Source organism: Schistocerca americana, chromosome 7 (genome assembly GCF_021461395.2).
Source record: "Schistocerca americana isolate TAMUIC-IGC-003095 chromosome 7, iqSchAmer2.1, whole genome shotgun sequence".
Taxonomy (NCBI): Eukaryota; Metazoa; Arthropoda; class Insecta; order Orthoptera; family Acrididae; genus Schistocerca; species Schistocerca americana.
Window position 1 is genome coordinate 582627853 of NC_060125.1, and position 19540 is coordinate 582647392.

Sequence of the window (19540 nt, forward strand, 5' to 3'; positions counted from 1 at the left end):
AGTTTGGTTATGAATGAGCTGCTACAGACTATTGGTACAGCCCATACGAAGAGATAATTAGATCAATTGTTGTATTACAGTGCTGATGCCATAAAATCAATAATTTTCTGTCACTTTTAGGGTAGCTGAAGACATAGTTTTATTAACATTTCCACACAACCTTTAATGGTGTCCGTAAATTATGTGTGCCTGGTTCAACATTTTCTATTGCAGTTGGGTTGAATTGTAGTAGCTGCCAGTCCAAGTGACTTTGGCTAATTAAGTGACACAGACGACGGCGTCCACGTCCCTACGATTGGGAACAAGTGTCGTGGAAACACTTTTACTGTCTTCCAGTCCTGATGTTATGAATATCCATTGAGAGTGTACGAAATTCATTGATAATATGTAAGCGAGGGCGTCTTAAACGATCCCTAGGGCGTCTTAAACGTCCCCTCCTCTCCCTGAAAAGTATACTTCTGAGGCTAATTGAAATTACGAACAAGCGAGAGGTTAGCTTCTGAGCTTTAAAGTGATTACAGAAAGATAGAACATTAAGGTTTAACGTTCCTTGCTTGTCGAGGTTATTAGAGACGGATTGCCGCCCTGGGTTAGTCGAAAAATGAGAACGAACTGAGCCGTGCTTCTTTCAAGGAAACCATTGAGGCATTTGTCATAAACGATTAGGGGAAACCACGTAAAATCTAAATCTGGATTGGCGGAATGGGATGTGAACCACTGCACTCCCGAATATAAGTGCAATGAGCTAACTACTGCGGTGACGTCACTATAGCTTCGTGTACCTTCATTATAGGACTTGTTCGTCAGTTACAATAACGAAAGGTCAGGAGACATCGTCTTTCTGTAGCGGTGAAGCGAAAACTTCTTTGGACACTCTGTTACACCGTGCAGATTTTTTTGTCATTAAACGTAACGTTTCACAAAACCTCAAATTTGAAACATTAGGTCGTTTACAGGGGAGCTTTATGGGAGCATAAGCCTACTGTGAACTACAAGTATTAACAAATGTACCACGAACTTCGTGTTTCCACAGTATTATTGCTGGCCGGTTGAATAACGTCACAGCTGTGGTCGTCAAGAAGGAACGTGACTTTTCCGGAGGGAAAGGTCCCAAGGCTACAGTGCGAGAATCGGCTGCAGTAAACGGAGCAAAATAGTAATGCGTTGCAGTCGATGTTGTTGGACAACCGCGATGAATTCTACTTGCTGTCCCAGCATGCAGATCTGCTACAAATGATCACAGCCGAAAATTTCTGTGTTCTTACCGAGCGCCAGTTAGATCTCGCGTACCAGATGCGAGTGTTTGAATGACGTTGCATGACCATGGCGTGAATGTCTGGTGCTACTAACTTCTTAGAACACTCCAGCGACTTGAATTACTCATTTGTTAAACGTTGTTCATTTCAAAGAAAACAGCACTACCAGACTGGGAGCATTTACTACGAAATGCAGAATTTGTCCCGACTGCTTCCCTCCCGGCGCAGATGTAACGACGACACAGTTAACGGTTTCGTCTTACATAGCTTAATACGATTCTCTGATGTGGAACGCAGGTCGCCTCACAGTGGTAACACAAGAAAACGGAGTGGAGGGTCTTGTAGTCTCTACATCTTACGCGGCGAGTGAACTAGCATGAGAGCTATTGATCTGCAGCTTTATTAAGAACTTTATTAAAAAGTACGCATTGTTTCTCCAAGATTTGTACCTCATTTTATAGAATGGGAAAGATTGGGAATTAAGTCTGATAGGCAGACATAGTTTTGCGTGACGTGTCGATGATATGAGAACTTCTACGGAGTGTAACCAGTCAATTCCCAGGCCTGCAGTGTTTTGAGAAGACCATCATCGAGAGATGGTGTCTTGAAATATGTGTTCTCAGAAGAACAACATAAATGTTCTTTTGTTGGTGAATAGCGCAACCAGACGCGAATACTTTTAAAAAGCTGTGTTTCAATGCCACAACCCCGTGGTAGTCAACCTGATTTTTGCCGCTGAATAGTGGGCGTTCCTGTTTTTGTGGTAGGTGGTACGCGTTGGGCGGTAGGGATTTTAAAATCTTTTGCATCGAGTGTTACAATAATTTTGACACAAAGTATTTAATAGGTAATTATTACCAAATGCTTTGACTTGCTATAACGCTACCTCACCCCTTTATAAAATAAAGTTGCTTCCCTACTTCATAAGTTACCATTACTGTCGAACTGATGGGCGGTTAGGAAATTTTATTACCAGCAGAGGCACGAAGGTGGGTGATAGGTGAAAAAGGTTGGCTGCCCCTACTATAGCCGGAATCGAGCTGCCACACCCATCTTCATACGGCTAACATTCAAAATTACATTAATGTTTTGGTCAGAAACACGTCGTCTGCTCCTGCAATACTTTTAAGTGGAGCAGATGACTAGCAGCTGACAAAAATATCAATATAATTGGATACGTTATGCATATGAAAATGGACGTAGTACCACGAAACCGTTATGGCACTGAAATATAACTTCTTAAAAAGTGTTTGTGGTTAGTTTGCGTTATTCACCAGTAATCATTAACGACCGTGGAGTTCACAAGATCTTACACGGATAAAATAACATATAAATGCTCTTTTCTGCAATCTGACAATCTGGGCAATGAATTTAACACCAGGAGAAGTGTTTTCTGAACATATTTTGCAAAGACTTCTGTTATAAAAGCTTGAAGCTTATGGTTTACCTAGCTCTCTTCACTTAACAAAAACTTTAATTTCTTTCGAACGTTTCCTTCAAGTGTAAAATTTATTGGTACACTAATTTATCTTAACATTTTCAGCGACGCATCTCCTTCACAATACTAAAAATGCACGTATTAATAAACGTGAAAATTACCAGATGATCATCATTACTATCGGAATAATACATTGAAGAGCTGAAAAATCCTGCTGGAGGAAGATCAATTAGCTTTTTAGGATGCCAGAGGATACTAGAAAAGAATTCCTAGCATTCAACTAAGTAATGAAAGGCACACTGACAAAATGTCAAGACATTTTCTCACGATTTGTGGATCTACAGAAAACCGTCGACAATGTAAGGTGCAAGAACATGTTCATAATCCTTAGAAGATTCAGATTGAAGTACAGACAGATCAATAATGTATAATTTCAGCAAAAACCATGTGGATGTAATAACAGTGAAAGGTCAAGAAAGAGCATGTTAAGAAAGCTCTATGCCCAGTTTGCAGCTTATCAAACTCGCCTAAGAATCAGTCAAGGCAGAGGAAGGAAACATCGTAAGAGGTGTAAAATTCTGGGGGTGCCGATACGAATGACAATATTCATAAACATCTTAGTCCTGAGTGTCGGAAGTAAAATAGACCTAAAACTGTCGAAAATACACTCCTGGAAATGGAAAAAAGAACACATTGACACCGGTGTGTCAGACCCACCATACTTGCTCCGGACACTGCGAGAGGGCTGTACAAGCAATGATCACACGCACGGCACAGCGGACACACCAGGAACCGCGGTGTTGGCCGTCGAATGGCGCTAGCTGCGTAGCATTTGTGCACCGCCGCCGTCAGTGTCAGCCAGTTTTCCGTGGCATACGGAGCTCCATCGCAGTCTTTAACACTGGTAGCATGCCGCGACAGCGTGGACGTGAACCGTATGTGCAGTTGACGGACTTTGAGCGAGGGCGTATAGTGGGCATGCGGGAGGCCGGGTGGACGTACCGCCGAATTGCTCAACACGTGGGGCGTGAGGTCTCCACAGTACATCGATGTTGTCGCCAGTGGTCGGCGGAAGGTGCACGTGCCCGTCGACCTGGCCCCCGGACCGCAGCGACGCACGGATGCACGCCAAGACCGTAGGATCCTACGCAGTGCCGTAGGGGACCGCACCGCCACTTCCCAGCAAATTAGGGACACTGTTGCTCCTGGGGTATCGGCGAGGACCATTCGCAACCGTCTCCATGAAGCTGGGCTACGGTCCCGCACACCGTTAGGCCGTCTTCCGCTCACGCCCCAACATCGTGCAGCCCGCCTCCAGTGGTGTCGCGACAGGCGTGAATGGAGGGACGAATGGAGACGTGTCGTCTTCAGCGATGAGAGTCGCTTCTGCCTTGGTGCCAATGATGGTCGTATGCGTGTTTGGCGCCGTGCAGGTGAGCGCCACAATCAGGACTGCATACGACTGAGGCACACAGGGCCAACACCCGGCATCATGGTGTGGGGAGCGATCTCCTACACTGGCCGTACACCACTGGTGATCGTCGAGGGGACACTGAATAGTGCACGGTACATCCAAACCGTCATCGAACCCATCGTTCTACCATTCCTAGACCGGCAAGGGAACTTGCTGTTCCAACAGGACAATGCACGTCCGCATGTATCCCGTGCCACCCAACGTGCTCTAGAAGGTGTAAGTCAACTACCCTGGCCAGCAAGATCTCCGGATCTGTCCCCCATTGAGCATGTTTGGGACTGGATGAAGCGTCGTCTCACGCGGTCTGCACGTCCAGCACGAACGCTGGTCCAACTGAGGCGCTAGGTGGAAATGGCATGGCAAGCCGTTCCACAGGACTACATCCAGTATCTCTACGATCGTCTCCATGGGAGAATAGCAGCCTGCATTGCTGCGAAAGGTGGATATACACTGTACTAGTGCCGACATTGTGCATGCTCTGTTGCCTGTGTCTATGTGCCTGTGGTTCTGTCAGTGTGATCATGTGATGTATCTGACCCCAGGAATGTGTCAATAAAGTTTCCCCTTCCTGGGACAATGAATTCACGGTGTTCTTATTTCAATTTCCAGGAGTGTAATATGATGCATAGAACGGAATACACCTCAGATACCAACAAAACAAACGTAAAAGTGACAAAATGTGGAAAGTGATAAAATAGTGCAAAAGTGAAACAATTTTCCCATGTATAATGGCCGAAACAAGGAAAGTATCGGAAGCAGAACTGCAGAGCGCAAAACGACTTCAGTGAAATATCGCTAATTGCTATCAGTTTTTTTTTACAGAAATGGGAAAGAAGTCCCTGAAACTGCGAGTCATGACCACATAAGTGTTTGAAAATGGAAGAAAGGCTGTCGGAAATACGAAGAAAAAGTTAGTGGAAGCGTTTGTAATATCTGAGTGATGAAGTATGCTACAAATTAAGAGGACAGATGAAGTGCTAAAAGTAGAATCAGGAGCTTAGGTGAAGAAAGAAGTCTACAGAAAACTCCTATCATAGGTTGACACATATTAGCTGGTCATCTTCTACTACATCGAGAAACATACATTTGTGCCTGCAGGAGCTCCAGAGAAAAGAATTGCTGCAGCGGAAGAAGACTAAAGGTACACTGGTCATAACATAGAATTTAGCTGTGGAATATAAGAGCAAAACAGTTGAATATGAAGGAAATCATCGTGAAGGTTAAGCGTGTGGTCAATAGGTTCAGCGTGTTTAATTGCCACACCGACCTAGATTACGTTCGCGAAATGATGAGCAAGGTTTCGTTGGTAGGAAAAAGGGAATGTGGACGACTCAGCATCAGGAAGACAGCTGAGGAGCAACATGAAGGAGGGGCAGTGCTACTACAGTATGATAACAGCGTGCACAAGAACACTCCGCTAATTCTCTGCCTGTTACAGTTATGACTTACTCAATGTTGTCATTGACACTAAGAAATTTTCATTAATTCTGTGGTGATACCCATGAAATTATTCTAGGCTACAGAGCGCATTACACTGTAATACAAACCAGCTTAACTGCACATATTGCAAGTGGCTACCATCAAGGCATATACAGTGGAGCGGCAAAGAAACTGGTATAGGCATGCGTATTCAAATACAGAGATACTTAAACAGGCAGAATACGGCGCTGCGGTTGGTAACGCCTGTATAACACAAGTGTGCACCGCAGTTGTGAAGTCGGTTACTACGACTACAATGGCAGGTTATCCAGATTTAAGTGAGTTTGAACGTGGTGTTATAGTCGGCGCACGAGCGATGAGACCCAGCATCTTCTAGGTGGCGATGAACTGGGGACTTTCCCGTATGACCATTTCACGAGTGCACCGTGAATGTCAGTAATCCGGTAAAACATCAAATCTCCGACATCGTTGCGGCCGGAAAAAGATCGTGCAAGAGCGGGACCAACAACGACTGAAGAGATTCGTTCAACGTGACAGATGTGCAACTCACATTATTACAGATTTCAGTGCTGGGCCATTAACAAGTATCAGCGTGCGAACCATCCAACTAAGCATCATCGATATGGGCTTCCAGAGCCGAAGGCCGACTGGTGTACCCTTGATGACTGCACGACACAAAGTTATACGTCTCGCCTGGACCCATCGACACCGATATTGGACTGTTGATGACTGGAAACAAGTTGTCTGGTCGGACGAGTTTTGTTTCAAATTATATTGAGCGGATGACGTGTAGGGGTATGGAGACAGCCTATTGAATCTATGGACCCCTACGTCAGTAGGGAACTGCTCAAGCTGGTGGAGGCTCTGTAATTGTGTGTGGCGCATGGAGTTGGAGTGGTATGGGACCCCTGATACGTCTAGGTACGATTCTGACAGGTGACACGTCCTGTCCGATCAACGGAATACATTAATTGCGCATTCCCGAACTTGGGAAATTCCAGCAGTAATATGTTACAACCCACACGTCCAGAATTGCTACAGAGTGGCTCCAGGAACACTATTCTGAGTTTAAACACTTCCGCTGCCCACCAAACTCTTCAGACATGAACATTATTGAGCATATCTGGTATGCCTTGCAACGTGCTGTTAAGAAGAGATCTCCACCCCCCTCGTACTCTTCCGGATTTATGGACAGCCCTGCAGGATTCATGGCGTCAGTTCCCTCCAGCATTACTTCAGGCATTACTCGAGTCCGTGTCACGTCGTATTCCGGCACTTCTGCCTGCGCGCAGGGGCCCTAGACGATATTAGGCACGTGTACTAGTTTCTTTGGCTCTTCAGTGTAATACATACAACCATTATCTTTACATTTTAGGACGTATTATACTTTCTGCTAAAGTCAGTGACAATAATATTGTTATGTCTTTCTTGTTAAAGTATACGAAGGAAAGACAGTACTGTGTCACAGTAAATTTTGTGAAGTGTAGCTGCAAATAATCTAATTGCTACACGTTGTGAAAATAACATTACTTCAACGCATTCTGTTAACGTTTTTTGCAACTAGTGCATTCAACATTTTATTTTAATAAACGAAATTAACATTTTTTTACCAATTTGGAACCAGCAACTAAATTCACACTATATAAATAGCACCAAGTGAGGGTTCTTAGCTAAATTGATCTTCCTGAAATGCATGGTGCCACTCAGACAGCATGATACACTGCGTGGGAAAAACGAGAGCCCCTTGCGTCAATATTTCGATGTTATCAATGAACAGCAACAGAAATGGGACACAACATGCAGCTTTAACTAATTATCACACAGAGAAATGTATGAACTGCGGAACACATTGAATAATTACAAGAAAACAACATATTTCTAGTTATCTTTTATAATCAATTTATGTTTCACTGTCTGTATTGGGCAAATGTGTCAACCACAGTGATCTGGATGGAGATGGGAACGCTGGAATGCCTGCTGCAACCAACAACAATGACGGTCTCCTTCTTGTGCTACCAATTTTCCCTAGCGTTTATCCCGTCTGACGCGGTAGGAGTTTGCAGATCTTTTATCTTATTATTTAACCATATGGTGAAATGCTCTACCTGGCACCACATTGGTCAAAGGTAACTTAATGGAGACAGGAAGCGACTGCCGTCTGTCTGTGACTAGTGTAATCTTTGTTCAGTGCGTTATCGTGTCATAGCAGTTTGTGTATCGTATTCTCTGCGGCGCAATTTGAGAACCAGGTGGTATTTGCCTAAACAAGCGTGGGAGATCTCCTAGAAATCACACTCTTTATGGCCGGTGTACCAGACCACGGTCGATAATCCAACGCGCCCATTCGATCCAGGTATGGCTAACCAATTTGTCCCGCAAGCGTGTTACGCGATGGGAAATAGGAATTATAATCTGGAAAAAAAGAATACTGTGTAGGGCATAACATCTCAACGACCGGTATGGTGTTGAAGCTGTAAAAGAGTTCAACGTGTAAAAATTAGGATATTCATATATGGTTTGGTCGAACGATTTTCAAGGGTTGTTCGGAAAGTATGGTCAGATTTCTTATAAAATATAAACTATCACAGATTTATTTCAAAAACCTGTTTTCATGTAATTCCTTAAATGTTTCTAAATTTTTATACATAGTTTTCGTATTTGTTTAAACATTTGTCATAACATTTTTCAAGCTTTTCCATCCCTAAGTCGTAGACGTCTGCCGCCGTATGAGGATAACCAGACTTTCACAGTTTCTTTGACTTCGTCATCTGTTCCCGAAGCGCGTTTCGCCGAGAAACTCCATTAGATAGCGGAAAGAGTGAAAATCGCTCTACGTCAATTCTGGACTGTACGGTGGGCGAACAATCTGTTCCCATTCAAAAGATCTGATTAGATTTTGGATGTGAACGGCCGATTGGGGTCTGACATTGTCATACAGCAAGAGAACTCCGGACGTCAGAAGATCAGATAGATTATTCTGTATTTCTGCATTTTGTGATGGTCGAAAACATGTGTTTTTCAGCAAGCAGCGTTGGAAGCGAATGTGCGTATAGTTCGCGAAATTGGAACATTACAGAGACAATTTGATGCAAAGTTGTTCTACCTAAATTCGGAAGTTCCAGAGCGAGATTCGAAATTCGGAATTGTCATTCTTTACGAATCTTTTCGTCCAAGGCTGTGACCAAATCTCCTTGGATCATTTATGGTCGGCCTGGTCGTGGTTCATCATAGACATATTCCCGTACGTCCTTGAAACCTCTCGCACTCTGCTGTAACTCATCGTATTGGGGCCACACACCTCACTTGTCTGCTGATGAATTTCCACTGCTGCAACGTTCCTTACTATCAGAAACCGATTCAATGGGCATATTTCACAGTCGGCGGGCTGATGAATTATTTTAAACGTATTGAACTGATAGCATAAATAGCGCGCTGAGACAACGTCAATGGAAATAGCGTTGTGTTACGAGCGACGCCAGGAGTCATTGCGCAGTCGCGTTTCAGTGTTTGCGCGACAATGGATTAGCTACGGCGATTCGGAACTTACTTCCGGAATGACCCTCATACATACACGTGATACGGAAAAACGTTTTGTGGGGAAAAATAGCAGTAGCTCTCCGGTGGACGAGGACGAGGAAGGCAAGAGTGAGAAAATGGAAAATAATGGCAACATCTCTACTTAATGCGTAATTCATAGTTTAGATGTTGCTAGACTGATACTTTTAAAACAATGTGTATAATATTTACGTTGAGTATTGGTTCCTATCTTTGTTTAACATGAGATTGGAAGATGCAAATAATAGAGTACGCCGAATACTCCGATAGGTAATGTTGAAAGTAGTGGACGATAAAGGCGGAAATGTTTTTGATTAACACAGTGATAACCGTGCAATAATTCGTGACACTTCGAGGCGCCAGCAGTCGCTACTGCTGCTGGGTCTCACCTTGCGCCGGAAGAAGTCGATGTTGGTCCTGACGGTGCGGTGGTGCAGGTGCTGCAGGGGCCGCACGTTGTTCGCGAGAGGCGCCTTCTGCTCCGTGAAGGGGCCCTGCATCAGCCGCCGCATCGAGTACATCTGCAAAACGAAAGGCCGCACCGCGTCACTCCGCCGTACGTACGCTGACACGTACAGGCTGACCGATTATTTAGCGTGATCGAGTGTATTTTCACACTGAAGATGCAATGAAGGAAGCACCAGAAAATATCTGAAGTATAAACTAAGGTACAACAGGAGAAATAGTAACTTTGATGGTTGTTCATGATGTAATTCTGCCAGAGACAGCAAAGGAAAAAGCTGATGTAAGGGGAATATCAACAAAAGGAAAACAAGTTAACAGAATGCAGTCTATTGAAATCAGGGATTGCTGACCAAATGAGTTAGTAAAAGTGGCATTAAAATAGCAAATGAGTTTTGCGACATTGGCTGGAAAATAACTGACGACATACAAATTAGAGTGGATAAAAAATGCGGATTTTTCATTAGCAAGAAATGTATTCCTGAAAAATCAGAAGGTTGTTAACATCTATTTAATATAAATTTAGGTGTTACGAATTGTGACCTCTAGGTGTTTGTACGGACTTCCGCTTCTTACAGATATCGAACGTGGACGATATATAGTTTACATAAGTAGTGCTGCCACAGAAGAATACTGAACAGCTGAGTAGGCCGAATAACTAATAGGAGAGGACGAGGTAAGGAACAAAATTGTGAAGAAATTATAAGGAATGTGGGCGGTAGTAGTTATCAGGAGATGAAGAGACTTGTACGGGGTAAAATGACGTGGAGAGGTGTATCAAAAAATCTCCTTACTGAAAACCACTAAAGAACATAAAAGTGCAAGAGACTACAATTATTACGTGTGGTAGACAATATAGCCCATTTTGCCAGATTTTAGGAGGTCTTAGAACAGTTGTCTAAAGAGATCGATAGCACATTTATCACAAAAAATGGCTATGAGCGCTATGGGAGGTACCTTCTGTGGTCATAAGTCCCATAGAACTTAGAACTACTTAAACCTAACTACCCTAAGGACATCACACACATCCATGCCCGAGGATCTTTCATTAGCCATGCCCGGTCGCGTGGTTCCAGACTGTAGCGCCTAGAACCCCTCGGCTACTCCGGCCGGCATTTACCACAAAATATTACCTTAAGACAAACACAGAGAAACTGAATACGATGAAGATGAAGGGCTATATTGTCTCTCTTTCTATCAGAATTGACTTAAGAAACCTCCAGAAAATCCAAAAGTACAATTTTCAAACTTCCAGAAAGCCAACAACTACCAAAGTCTCCACCTAGAACTTTACTTGCCATCTAGAGTAATATAAACGGCATTCTTAACATCGATGGTTCATAGCACGCTTAGTATCTCAACAGACACAAGTAAAATACACAGAACATTCATCCATTACAGATGAGCAACACTGCAAATATGATGAAATGACAGCAACCAGCTGCCTTTTGTGATGCTCTACTTTTTATTTACCTTGACTGCCTTCGATTCACGCAATAACTCATCAACAGATGGTACTGCTGTGTCAAGGCCTCACACTTGCGCAGCTAGCAAACAACAACACAGACTGCTTATGGGGATACAGACCTCGCAGGAGACAGCTCTTGGGACAACAGAGAAGAGATGACCTTGCTCTGAGCAGCACCAGGTGACAACCCAAGAGCTGCCAGAGGTCAATAGTCTCATTAGCTGTTTTCTCCTCTAGTGACCACATACCCAAAACTAGTACCTACAGTAGCCTAGCACCCAGGCAGTATCAAGGCTGGCGCCCAGGCTATGTTCGCCCAGTTCACTCCGCGTAAGTTTTCTGGGCCAGGCGATAATTGCAAAAGCATTCCCACAATTAGGATCTCAGTCTGGAATCACTGCTATGAGGTCATCTACATCGACCTATGCGTCCGGAGCTGCCAACTATGGACCTACGCCATTCATAGTCTCTAACCAGAGGTGCCCAGACTTTTGCTCTGAAAGAATATTTTCAGAATCCTGATACTTCGATGGAGCACTTTATTTATTTTGAAGCTTAATGAAATTAAAATAAAAACAAGAAAAACTAGTTTAATTCATTGATTACTTCAGTTTTAAATCTTAACTAATAGCACATAAATCATAACAAAATTTGAAAGAAGTATTTAGTAGGGTCAAAATGTTGAAGAAACAGCCATCTTACTAATAGTTTTTATTAAGAAACCCAGCTGCACACTGAAAAGATGTGTCCTCCAAAATTGTGATCAAAAATTGAACTTTGTAATATTTGTCTTTGTTTTACATCAGCAGTATAGTGGTCTTAACGTTTGCTTGATGGATGTCTCTGCCCAGGTACTGCTACTGCTCCAGCAGATGCATTGTACTCACGAGCTCCTGATCGAGCAGCTGGTGGTCAACCCCACATCCCCTCCAGAGCTCTCCAAGCCTCTTTAGGTCTACACCATTCTCAAGAGTTTCCAAGCTGTGCTCCTGCCCTTCCAGCAGTTTGACATGTCGGCGAACTATGTTACATGCATGGAACAGCATTTCTCAGCTCATGGCATAGCGATTGATACCCAACAGTATGCCTTATTTCTGGCATACATGGAACAAGTCGTTTACCACCTTCCGAGGGGGAAGCCCATGCTCTGCTGTATGACGGGCTAAAGTCCAGTTTGTTACAATATGTTGACCCCCAAGTGTATGTGGCAGCAGCCTATCACATGTCTTTCAGCTGCTGCAGACTTAACAGAGAGTCTTACCACGAATGGATTGCCCATCTCCAGGATCATCTCGTGACTGCCATTGCCAGTGTAGTAATCCTCAGTGTAAGCAATCATATGTCGCTTCCTTGGTCTGGGACATGATTTTCGTGCACAACCTCAAAGACTGACTATGCACAAATCTTCTGCGATGCCCTCGGTAACCCTTCCCCCCCCCCTCCCCCCCCTCCCCCCCCCCCACGATGGATTCACACAGTGCAGGCAGGAACGATTCAGCACTCAGACGCCACACTCGAGAGCTCCCTTATCGTAGCTTGTGTTTTATTAATCACCAGAGACATGTACACCACTATGTACTAGCTAAGTACACATCTTGTTGGAAACCCAGACAAAGCGCTGATGTGTGGCAAGCATTGTTCAAAATAAATGCTAACTGTACCCGTATGGACCCCTCCGATTTTCGAGTGCACGACAGGGTGGATCTGTCAGTGTGTGCTTCCCCATTCAGACTTATCTCTATTGTAACAGTAAGCATCAACAACATGCCCATCAAGTTGCAGATACACATGCGGTCGTGTGTGAGCACCATAGACTGATGAACCTAATATTATTTGGGGTCCACTCTACTTCAGCTTTGTGACACTCCCCACTTCACTGTTACAGCAGTAATATCGTCGAAGTCAACCGCAAATTTACAGTCCAAGTCCAGTACCTCATAGCCTGAATTTGTTCTTGGACACCTGGAGCCATCGGTCTCTCGATCCTGGATCAGTTCAACGCTTTTGGCTTACAAATTGATGACTCTGCCCTCAGTGTCAAGTCACTTGGCACCAAACCTCATCTAAGAGACCACTTTTCCCATTCAGCACAGTGTTCCTGCAATCCTCCTTGGACATCAAAGATACCAAGACTCATATTGCTCTTTTCACATCAGTGATACTGAAGCTCTTGAAAGCCAGAAATGTTCCTTTCAGATTCAGAGACAAACTTTCTCTGGAGCTACAGCAATTGCAGGATGAGGGTATTTCTGCTCCCGTTCCAAACCACCAAAGGGTCACCCCCAAAAACACGATAGGAAAACCAAAGGGTGGATGCTGCATAGGCAGGGTTTTCCAGACAACCATTAATGCCCATTCTGTCTCAGACCCTTATCCCACTTCCAAGGTAGAGGACATAATGAGATGCCTTGTGGGTGGCAAAGCGTTTTTCAAGATTCAACATTGTGATACGTATCTCCATCTTCCATTGACCATGAATTCCCAATTCTTCTTTGTGTACAACACTCCTTTTGGACTTTTTCAGTATAATGGAGTTCCATTAGGCACTTCCAATGCTCTGGCCATTTTTTAGCACCAGCTCAATCACTTTCTGGGACTTGAAACAGGCCCTACTCCAGCCCATGTGCCTCATGGCAGGCCCTCTGAGCCCCTAATCTTGGCAGTTGATGCATCAGATTGTGGTTTTGGTGTGGTCACTTTACAGGCACATGTGGTTGACAGCGTGAAGGATCCTTCTGTATCTGTGCCTAGGACGCCCTCCTCTGTACAGCGTAACTGCAGTCACACAGAAAAAGCAACCATAGAGATCTTACTTGGTATAAAAAAGTTTAATGGCTAAATCTGTGGCCACTATTTCACACTGTTCATGGACCACTACCCACTACTGTCTCTTTTCAAAGTGTAAGCAAATATTCTTACCAAAACAGCATGCCACCTCAAGCGATGGGCTCTGTTTCTTTCAAGTTATAATTATGACTTTCTGTACCATTCAAGAACTCAATGTGCTAAGGCTGCACTCCTCTCACATCTGCTCCTGGTCAGGAATTTTCCTTTGATGTGGATCCCAACGTATGCTTCTATCTGGATGTAACCATAAAGGTAGCTGAAGCTTCTCACACACTACACAGCTGAGGGCTCAATGCTCTTTTAGGTACCCCATCTTGTGCAAAGCTGTTGGCCATCTAAATCCAAGTGTCTGTGGCACTTACAGCTCCAGTCCAATGGTACCCTGAAATGAGCTATTCACCCTCAGTGATGGGTAAATGGTTACACCAGGGTCGTGATCATAGAGGCTCTCTAGCACCACATTTTGTGTCTCTTGTACGTTGGGCACTGGTTCATTGCGATCACCAAGCGTCTGACCTGCCAATGTGTCTCCTAGCAAAGCACAGATGTGGCGCTCACTCTCCTACCACACTGCCAGAGTAAACAGGTCGCCCCTATATTCACTTTTCTCCTTGGCCAGACATTTCTGTTCCCTGGTCCCAGTTACACGTGCATTTTTTTTGGGGGGGGGGGGGAGGGGGGGTCGGTCTCTTCCTGGGGCATTCAAGATTAATCTCTCTAGATGCTGGCAACAATTACCTCTACATTGTGCTTACCACGTCTTCAGGGCAGAACATCAAACCCTGTCCACCACTTTTTCAGGTGAAGGGCTGCCAGAAAACCATTTGATGAATAATGGCGCTCAGTTTGTTTCCACAGAATTCTCTGCTTTCTCTGAAGCAAATGCATAGAAATGATAAATATTGTGCCCTTACATGCTGGCACTCTGCTTCGAAAGGTCTGCATAAACACATTGGCCTTACCTTTAAATCCCAACCATCTACTGCCACCACCCTTTGGATGAGGGCTGTGTACTCTTTCAGGCTTCTTATCGTTTCACTCTTCCGGCTGAGACAACCCCAACTGAGAAGCTCTGTGGCCAACCACATCGGTAGCAATTATCTACAATCCATCCCACCAGCGTCCAACCCTCCTCTTGGTAGTCCAGCTGCCACCATTTCTCTCTCAGACATTCCCTGTGGGCCCTTGTCTACACCAAAGGCTGCCAGCGTTTGTTTCCTGTGACCGTTTCCAATCTTGTAGGATACACAATGGCTGAGCTGACTTTTCAAGCTGGCACAGTGTGCTGCAAGAACATTAATCAACAGTGGCCTCGCCATTGCCTTCTTCCAAGATCCATTAGTCCACCATCATGCTTCGTTCCAGAGGTTCATTCCTCCACAATGCCCTTCCTGGTTACCACTGGCCTGTCTTAGTTCCAGCCTGCAGCCACTCTACTGCTCCACCGTCTACATCACAGCCTCTCCTCTGCCCCTGCTGTCAGCCAGAGCTCTTCCAGGTACTTTAAGATGTGCTATCAATTTTCCTACCCTTCAAGTGGAGGGTGGGGTGGGTGTGTGTTTGGGGGGGGGGGAGGCGGGAAGAAATGCTGTGCCTTTCCCCTACTCAGCCAACAAATCAGATTGGCTATGTGTGTGCATGGACCCCACAGGGGACAGTTTTTCAGACGACAGGCAGCTACCAGCAGATGCCACTGGTACTATGGATCCTTTTCTCCTATGTGTGCTATGTGACTGAAAGTAGTACCTGCACTTTCCTGGTGACCAGGAAGTATCTGGGCCAGTGGCTGGGCTACACTCAACCAGTGCATTCCAAGTGAGTTTGCTGGGCCAGACGCCCATTGCCTAAGCATTCCCGTAATCCTGATCTCACTATGGAACAAGAGCTGTCGGATGCAGACTGGCACAATTTGTGATCTCTATACTGAAGAGACGTAGCGTCTGACACTGTGACCAGCAATTGGACTATGTAGTATTTGCCTTTGTTTTTCATTGGCAATAGGCCAGACTTAAACTTTATGATGTTGTTTTAGGATTTAAGTTTTGCTCGTCTGTTGGGACTTTCAGCTTTAGCACATCCATTCCAGACTTTGATTGAGGCACATTCAGAGTGTGGAAATTGGATCTAGGTACTTCCAATTTACTGTGACATTTTAAGACCTACATCTTTCAGATATTATTATTGTTCTTTCAATGTTCAAGATGTGGCCTGTTTTCAGTTATTGTGTTCCAACAAAACTCCCATTAGTAAAGATTATTTGTGTGTGTCACAATAAACTTCATTTTACGTTTGGGTACCTTTCCTGGGCCGCATTCAGCGGACACATCAGGTACAAAGCGTTTTGGCAGACAGCGTAAGGTATTCTATGCATGAAATATGTCCTATTTTTGAGTTAAAACCTTGCTACCATGCATCAATTTTACAGTACGTTCTGAATGCTGGAAGATTTGTCATGACATTTTTTATGTATTTATATTCCTTGTGAAAAATGAGTAAATGGGTGGTCAGTTGGCAGTTGCAAAGGAAGCTGCCACACAGACACCGACTGCAAACTGACCATGTTGTCGCATTAAGGAAGAGATTCATTTTTCCAATACAACTCACTGTATGACAACTATTTATGGCGACACATTAATATCTTTATCTATCTTCTTGATACAGAGACAGTACCCATCAACAAGTTATGGGCAAAATGATTGCGCCTCCATGTCCCCCATTTCGATCTGAGCCTGAAACAGGTGTCAGGATTTGTATCCTATACAGAGTCACAGGTTTCAGAACAGTTGTAAAGAGTAAGTTTAACCTGAAAGAATTCTACCTAGGTAACAAGTTACCCAGCTTTGGCAGAACCCATGTAGATGCACACTGGAGCAGGCGATTTTCTCTAATGGTTTCAGGTTTTTGATATGAGAAAGAAGTTCCTCAAAGTGTATGTCACGAGTGCAGCATGGGATAGAAATGGACTCGAAACCATCAGAAATCCAGAGGAGAAGAAGCTAGAAGGATTTCAAATGAAGTGCTATCAAAGGAGGTGAAAAATTCTGTGAACTTAAAATGCACAATATGTGAGAAGGGACAGGTTTGTGACTTATCTGGCACGCCATAGAGGAACAGTAAACAAATATCAGAAAAACAACTGATTAGGGATTTCCGTTTTCTATAGCAGTTTCTTAGTTAAATAAAAGTTACGATAAGATGGAGAGCATGTGAGGTAAAGGGCGAGTTGTGGCGTCCTGAAAATATTCTAAGTTCGCAGCTGGCGTGGCCATACGGGCCGCTTGGCGGGCACGGGCCTCTCGGCCTCTCGGACGCTGGCCAAAGCAAGAGGGGTCTAGCCGCGTGGCTGGGAATTCCGTGGTGACACTGTGTCGATGCCGGGAGTGCCAAAGATGGCGGACTTTGTGAAACCTTAACGGCAGACATTTCACAGTTCGTATAGAGATTAATAGCAGCCAGGTGAATCACGATATCTCAAAAAAGAAACATGTATGTTACCATTGTTTGCATGACGAGTCTGATGGTGTTATCAGATTTTCAATATCTTTATTAGTTTAAAGTGTAGTATCTGACGGTAAATTATACAAGTGACACCCTGCATCGAATTTCCAAAATCTAAACGCTTCATCCGATTTCGTCGATCCACGTGTCTTTAGAAAGCTATTAGTGAAAACCTAAATTGGTATAAATTACAGGCATGTAACTTGAATAACATCAGTTATTGGAGGTCAAAGCGGCCAATTACTATCGATCGCGTCAGGCCATAAGTACTCCACAGTTACACGAAAAAACGGTAGCAGCATGCTTCTAAATATATTTATCCATCTATATCTTTGTTTATATCCGATATATACTATTCGTGAAGAAATCGGTTAAATATTTACTGTGTTTTAGAAAGCACACAGAAATTAGGCTACTGGCCTACCTTTTCTTGCTATTCCTTTGATATATGTTTATGTAATTTGTTTATGTATTTAATAATGTGTGTTAGAGCGTGTTTATGGTCCAGCCGTAGGAATATGTATTTAATTTCAAGTTATTTAAATGTAAGTCCAGTATTTCGTATGTGTTTCAATATGTTTGTGAGAGTACATTGGCTTGGAGACATGGAGAGAGCGCTCTAGCCAATCACAGCTCTCGTTACTAAGAGAGACGTATGTAGGTTGGGAAGGAGCATCTTTTCCGGGGAAGACATGAGGTAGTTTGGAACGGTGCGCAGCAAGGCAGAGTCGCACAGGACACGGGGAGTGCTGGACGTTGACCAGCGACTGTGGGTAGCAGGAACCACGTGGAGAGTGGAGCAGTTTGCGCGTGGTAGCGCGAGGCAGTAATATTTCGTAGTGCCGACTTGGACACTTGTGAGACTTCCATCGCTTCTACAGTGAAGACGTAGTATACATTTAGAAGTGAATATCTCACGAGCTACGTTGTTGCTCATAACTAATTACGTGCAGTAGGAATTGTTTCCCTGTTATTCAACTTATGTTTCATTTAATTGCTGGACCATCGACACCAATAAGTTTTGCACAAATATACCGCATTCTCAAAAGTACTTCACTATCGTACTCATCATTTAAAGTCGTTAAAATAGTAAAATAGTTCCTGCAGATTTTGTTTAATTGTAATATTTCATTTATAAATTTATATGTTACATTCATAATTCGCAATTTCAGAAGGATAGGAAACTTCAAACATTCGATTCATGTGTGTATTTATATTGTATACTGCTGACTCAGCAGTATTTGGCCTGTAATGCGGCAACTACGTATCCCAGCCCCTAGACAATGAAACCAGCCCAAAATATTAATAATTCAACTCTGAGTCAGAGGGTACAATGTTGAGGGCTACCATTTCATCACATAATTTTATTCGAAAGCCCGCAAGCATCAAATCAGTAGAGAGACAGTCATCAGAAACACAGTATTCGTTCAAAAAATGTCTCACAGAATCGACGCATGCTGTCGCTCCCGTGTCGTTTGTGAAAAGTTGCGACGGTAACCTGGTAGGATGTGTGGTTCGACAAAGTAGATAAAAAGAGACAGAGTGGCGTCTTGTAACCTCGAGTTCTTAAAGCATCGAAGAAAGAGATGTAAAGTATTGGATAGAGATTTGTTGAATTTCCAACACGTACAGAAGAAAAAAAAGGCCAATTGTTAGAAACTTTCAGTCAACGTGTTGTTGATGGTTGGAGTAATGAACTCATTGCCTTCATATAGAAGAGTGGGCTAAGTTGTAAATTTCGATTTTGGCCGAGAACGTGGTGATTTCAGAGTTGCTAAAGCTTAAAGAAGGTTTAGTAATCATGTAAGTAGTATTGAAATTTACGAGGGGTACAAAGCAGTCTACGAAATAATAGTATTTACAGTGAATTAATAATAACAGTTATAAACAACTTGAGTGGACGTATGAACTTCACTTAAAAGATGTGCACGCACATGCAACAGCACACTATCCACTTAATGGACAGTGCAGGAGGAAGCTTTTATCCAGCGCAAATGAAGTGGCAAGTAAGTATCTGATTACACAAAAATTTATAGATTTTATATTTTGACTAAAGTTCAGTCTTGATCACATCATGTACGTTTTAATGATATAGATAACCT

At 43.6% G+C, this 19540-nt stretch overlaps 1 protein-coding gene across 1 annotated transcript in view; it reads right to left on the reverse strand.

Annotated features, from left to right (window-relative positions):
* Positions 1 to 19540, reverse strand: part of LOC124622077 (carbonic anhydrase-related protein 10-like) — an 899606-nt gene that overhangs the window by 44175 nt on the left and 835891 nt on the right. The window contains exon 8 of the mRNA XM_047147650.1: positions 9553 to 9684. Within this exon, the coding sequence (XP_047003606.1) occupies positions 9553 to 9684 (132 nt within the window). The remainder of the gene's footprint in view (positions 1 to 9552; positions 9685 to 19540) is intronic.